This window comes from Cygnus olor, chromosome 1, assembly GCF_009769625.2.
Source record: "Cygnus olor isolate bCygOlo1 chromosome 1, bCygOlo1.pri.v2, whole genome shotgun sequence".
In the NCBI taxonomy this organism is placed as follows: Eukaryota; Metazoa; Chordata; class Aves; order Anseriformes; family Anatidae; genus Cygnus; species Cygnus olor.
The window spans coordinates 105,183,227-105,189,312 of NC_049169.1; the positions used below are offsets into that span (position 1 = coordinate 105,183,227).

General features: G+C 37.5%; 1 protein-coding gene across 3 annotated transcripts in view; it reads left to right on the forward strand.

The window, feature by feature from the left end:
• The window catches only part of CXADR (CXADR Ig-like cell adhesion molecule), a 37,979-nt gene that overhangs the window by 12,990 nt on the left and 18,903 nt on the right, over nucleotides 1-6,086 (forward strand). For all 3 annotated transcript variants that reach the window (XM_040576112.1, XM_040576101.1, XM_040576090.1), the window contains exons 2-5: nucleotides 1,829-1,998; nucleotides 3,178-3,382; nucleotides 3,769-3,924; nucleotides 5,947-6,069. In XM_040576112.1, coding sequence (XP_040432046.1) covers nucleotides 1,829-1,998; nucleotides 3,178-3,382; nucleotides 3,769-3,924; nucleotides 5,947-6,069 — 654 coding nt within the window. The remainder of the gene's footprint in view (nucleotides 1-1,828; nucleotides 1,999-3,177; nucleotides 3,383-3,768; nucleotides 3,925-5,946; nucleotides 6,070-6,086) is intronic.

A 6,086-nucleotide genomic window follows, 5' to 3' on the forward strand; every position in this document is an offset into this window, starting at 1 on the left:
CATAGAATGGTTTGGGTTGGAAGGGACCTTAAAGACCATCCAGTTCCAGCCCCCCTGCCATGGGCAGGGACACCTCCCACCAGACCAGGTTACCCAAAGCCCCATCCAGCCTGGTCTTGAACACCTCCAGGAATGGGACATCCACAGCTTCTCTTGGCAACCCGTTCCAGTGCCTTACCACCCTCTGAGTAAAGAATTTCTTCCTTATATCTATTCTAAATCTACCCTATTTTGGTTTTAAACCATTACGCATTGTCCTATCACTACCCTCCCTGATAGTTTCTCTTCTGCTTTCATGTAGACCCTCTTTAGGTACTGGAAGGCCACTATGAGGTCTCCCTGGAGCCTTCTCTTCTCCAGGCTGAACAACGCCAGCTCTCTTAGCCTGTCCTCATAGGAGAGGTTCTACGGCACCTTGATCAACTTTTTATGGCCCTCCTCTGGACTTGATCTAATAAGTCCATGTCCTTGTGCTGCGGTACAGTCTGAGTTTCTAGAGTTCAGCTAGAGCTTCTCCACTATATGGAAAAGTGCAAGTTGAATAGTAACATGAGCTAGTGTGAAAGTGCAAGTTAGAGCTTATGTGCACTGCTTGTAATAATTTTTATTATGTCTGAGGCTATAATTCTACAGATGTGCCAAAACAATCTTATTCTTGCTGGACAAGCTTCTTGTGGCCTTTTATCTGTCACTGTAGTGGTAACATCCAAGTGACTACTTCATAGCCACGATGGACAGCAGCCTCAACGTACAAAAATGACTCCAAAAACCTGAACATGATAGCCAGCAAGGTGGACAAAACAGTGGATGTAAAAATGCGAAACCTAGTTCCATAACAAGTCAATGGAGAGTTCTACTTCCTGATTGTGATGTATGTTCCTATACACTTAAGGAGGGAAGCCTATACTTGTTATAAAATAAAGGGAATCTTGCTTCAGGCCTTTCAGCAAGTCTGTTTGGGTCACTATATAGATTATTTTACAGGGTTGAAGTGGGGAAATTCTATTCAGAAACATGTTTTCTTTAGTCACCCATACAGATAAAGATTACACAGCCTTTTTTGAGGAGTAAGTCAAGTAGAAAGGACCAACAAATCTGAAAACTCCCTGAGGTTTTTGAAAGGAATTCATTTGTCCAGTCCTTATAACTCATCACAAAGTAACTTGTCTTGATCTAACACACAGTCCTGGTTGGCTTTGTCACCATTTCATGCTCTCATTTTATCAATGAGTGACTAGCTTTTGATTAGGTGACTTTTTTAATTCATTCCAAATGCGTTATTGGAAATATTCTATATTTTCTGTTTTCAATAACTTGAAAATTTTCAGCAGCAGCCTTTTCATTTATTTAGCTTCAAATGGGACTCAAATTGCACAAAAAGACCTTTCAAACAAAGATGCAATTGCCTATGGGATATGATTCCAAACTAAGACTACCCGACTTTGCATTGTGTTCAGTAACATACTGCACAGAATTTCTTAAGCAGCAATAAAAGTTTGAAATGATTTTTAATGATAATTTGACATGATTTTTAAAGTTGATTTTTAAAGTTGATTTCTATACAGGAAGAAACAGTATATGATGGATTTGCAAAAGGAATTGGTATATTTTTTTTTTTTTCTTAAATGAACGTAGGAACTTCAAAAAAGTTGGGCTTTCATTGTGTCGAGATAAGTTTCTAAGATTTTAGCTGTCTGGTTATCTAGGCATTTTGGTTGTACAGAGACTGGTTTTAGGCATTCTGTTCTGGAAAGAATATAGTAATGTCTAAGAACACTTGCTGTGGAACTGTGAAGTGATTTTTAAAACATAAAAATATTTTTTATAGGTCTAACGAGAAGCCTGAGTATAACTTCAGCTGACCAATCAATGTTTGAAAAAGCTCAAGGAGAAAAAGTTACGTTGCCATGTACTTTTGTACTCTCAGAAGAAGATGAAGGCCCACTAGATATTGAGTGGGTCTTGATACCAGCAGATAATCAAAAGAAGGAACAAATAGTAAGTAGAGACTTTTCTGCACGGTTCTAATTAAATTATTAAAGTAAATCAGTATATGAACTTTGGTAGTGACTTTTTTGACTTTGTTAAAATTTTCAAGGTGGGATGCTTGTGGTTTTAAATAACTTTGAAACACCAGTCATATGAAATGTAGTGGAAGTTTTGGAATAATGAGAATGTTATGATATTTTGTACTTAATCTAATAACTAAAGAACTTTAAAAATGCTTCAGAGTACGGAAAACTCTGCTCGTGTATGTGTATTATTTTCCTGGTTGAAAATTTGAGAATTTTGTATTATGTATTAACTCTTTGTTAGTTATTAAGGCTGTCATTTCTTCTGAAGCCTTATCGGTAAGATGACTTTTTAATAGAGATTTTACAGAATGAAGATTTGAGCAATTTTAAACAGTTTTCTTTAAGCCATAAATCAGTGCTGACATCTCGTTACTTGGGCAGGTGTTGAGTTGGAGCATTCATTAGACCATTGTATGAGGTGTTACTTTGAAAGCGGAGGTACTACTTGTAGAATCATAGAATGGCTTGAGTTGGAAGGAACCATCAAGATCATCTAATTCCCCCCCCCCCCAGCCACATAGGAAAGGATGTCACCCACTAGATCAGGTTGTCCAAGGACCCATCCAGTCAGCCTTGAACACCTCCAGGGATGGGGCATCCACAACTTCTCTGGGCAACCTCTTCCAGTGCCTCACTACCCTTATGTTAAAGAATTTCTTCCTAATGTCTAATCTAAATCTAATCTTTTGGTGTAATACCATTCCTCCTTGTCCTATCCTTATCTACCTGAGTAAAGAGTCCTTCTCCATCCTTTAAGTATTGAAAGGCCGCAATGAGGTCTCCTCTCTCTCTCTCTCTTAGGGACATGGTTTAGTGGTTTTGGTGGTAGGAGGATGGTTGGAGCAGATGATCTTGGAGGTCTTTTCCAACCTTTTATGATTCTGTGATTCTCCCAGCAGCTTTCTCTTCTCTAGGCTGAACATCCCCACCTCTCTCAGCCTTTCTTGATGGGAGAGGTGCTCCAGCCTTCTGATCATCTTTGTGATCATCTGTCATGATTATTTTAAACAGTAGAAAGACACTGTTAGGAATCTGAAGATAATATTTTTTTCAAGTGCTTACATGCCAAGTAGATTTCTGAATCATATTTATTCTTTTATAGATAATTATGTATGCTGTAGACAGAATTTATAATCATTATTATGCTGCTATGACTGGGCGAATGCAGTTTACCAGTTCTGATCCCAGATCTGGTGATGGTTCGTTGGATATCCTGAATTTAAAGTCAGCAGATACTGGCACATACCAGTGCAAAGTGAAGAAAGCTCCTGGAGTTCAAAGCCAAAAAATACAGTTGACTGTACTTGGTAAGCAACTTTTTTTTTCTTGAATTTGCGGTGACATTTTTGTGTTTATGCCATCTTATATTTGATATATAAAATGAAAACCTAGATAGGGCAAAGGCATCCTGAATCTATCATCCCTTATTGAGACTTCAGGGTGGGCGCAGACATTGTTCTGTTTTTTTTTTTTTTTGGGGGGGGTGGGGGGGGAGGTGGGCAAAGGGAGTAATATTCAAAGTAACAAGCACTTTAAAAAAAATTTAAATCTGGCTTGTATTTCATACAAAACCTCTCCATACTTGCGAAGGCTTTGTTTCACAAACTTTCTTTAGCAAAACAGTCTGACCTACTAGAACGTAACTAGCATTTTTGATTGTGACTTATTAATTCAATAATACTTTATTTATTAGTAAAGCCAGCAAGAACTAAATGTTCCATTGAAGGATCACAGGAGATTGGAAAGGACGTTACGTTGAAATGTGCATCACAAGAAGGATCTCCACTTTTGTCTTATGACTGGAGAAGAGTATCTGGCACACAAGAACTTCCTGCCACATCCACGCTGAGTACTGTCAAACTTTAATTTTTCAGAATTATAAATAATAAAGATTGTATTCATATTTTGACTTGTTAGCATCTCATGCATAGTTTTAGTATAGAGCAGTCTATAGAAGTGTCACTTCTGTCCTTTCACTGGATAATAAAACTGACATTTAAATTAGCTGTTTGAAGTTGAGAAAAATTCTTACCATTAAACTGCAGAACCATGTTCACCCCTGCATGAATGTTTTGACTTCTCTTGCTTTCTGATTCTTGGCTGCTTTCTGCTCAGATGGGCAGCAGGCAAGAGTCAGAATAGTCTAGACCAGTGATTACAGCTGCATTTGGGAAAGTGGAAATAAAAACTTGATTTTCATTAGAGATTGCACAGTTGTTCTCAATTTCTGATCAGGTGATAGAACTTCTTGCTTAAGAGGTTATGTGTCTTTAGGGGGAAAGTTCCTATGTGTAAAGGAGGTTTTCCCTCTTACATTAGCTGACATCCAGGAAAGAATTCGATGTTACAAATTTTGACTGAATTCAGAAATATTGTGGTGATGTTGATTTTCTTGTGAAAGCTTCATTGTGAAAGTTTATTAGTAAAGCCAGTTTATTAGTAATTTGTGAGTTTTGACTGTGAAAGTTATTCTGGAATATTTATTAGAATTATAGTTCTCAGTACCAATTCTTGTTGGTCTTTGTAGTTAGAAAAATTTTAATCCTTGGGGGAAGGTATGTTCACCTTGCAGTTGGAGCAGTTTAAGAATCTGCTTACAAAGAGAGGTATTTTAATGTGGAGTGTGCATGGCATATAGGTAAAAGGGTATCATGATACCATGTGTCTAAAAAGTGGATGTCCAGGGAAGAGGGAACAGGAACTTGCGTGGTTCTTCCTCATAGCAGTCTCTTTATCCTCCCTTAATTTATGGTTCAGGAATTTCCAGAGGGAGATGTGGTTCCAGTTTAGTTGATTAGAACAACGAACAACCTCTGACTTAGAGGAACTTCTCCAGTCTACTTAGAACTTTTGTAGTCTCTTAGTATCTGTATATCTTAAGGGTCAGATTGCTTAAAAAATAACTATATATGAAGAGCCTTGTGTTGTTCTTTTTGAACTTTTGCATCCTGGTAGTGCTGTTTATGTCCTATTTCTTGTTTTGACAATGAAGTTAGTCAGTAATGTCTCTCTCTTTACCACTCAAGGCCTTAAGTTTCTGTTGTTCTGTTGTTATTCCTTCTTATGCATCCCAAATTTGTCTTATGTTTTGGAGAAAAAAATAAAAAAATAAATAAAAAAATCAATTGATAGTGCTGGACAAGAATTATTTAGGAAGTATGCAAAAGTGGCATTTAATATAGTGAAACAACAGTTGTTTGGGGTTTGTGATTGTAGGTTTGGGAGCATTGAACGTGCTCTCAAGCACCTCTATGCTGCCTAACTTCAGCTGGAAGAGCTAAGTATGTGTGTGATTCTTTGTTACCATGAGGTAATCTCTTGGCAGCTTTAGGGTTTAAGTGCTGGTCGCGAATCTATTAGCAATTTAAAAATCTTGCAAAGGTAGCTGTTAATAGCTTTGGAAGCCTTAAGGGAAATGTTCTTCCTGCTTTCACTCTATCAGCATAGCTAGACTTAACTAGTTGCCCATTGGAGTGCAAGGTTTAGGTCAGATTTGTCTTTCATGATGAACATGAGTTCTGCAGACATCTGAGCTGGTTGTGCAGAATTGGTTTCAACACAGAAGAGAAGAGGGTACCTCTGTGATGCAGTTAATCTCTTATATTTTAGTATTCTACATTAAGGTGAGAGAATTGGCCGTTTTAAGCATCTGTTCCTTCCATTGACAGAGCAATCTGCAGGCTTAGTATTGAAGTCAAATTTTGTGGAATAAGTATTTTTGAAATAATAGTGTTCTGTGGCACAAGTAGACTTTTGGATTTTTTTTACATGGTATTTTTAAGATTTCATGTATGTGCGGGAATAATAATTCTGTAGCACTGAATAGGAAACTAAACTTTGGTAAATAGTAAACGCTTTCTGTTCCTTGTAGATAGAAATACGGGCGAACTTCTCTTGAAAAATGCGTCTCAAGAGTATTCTGGTGTATACAGTTGTGTTGCTTCAAACCGAGTTGGCGAAGATGAATGTTCTATTGAGCTGAATGTCACCCCTCGTAAGTGTTGACTGTAT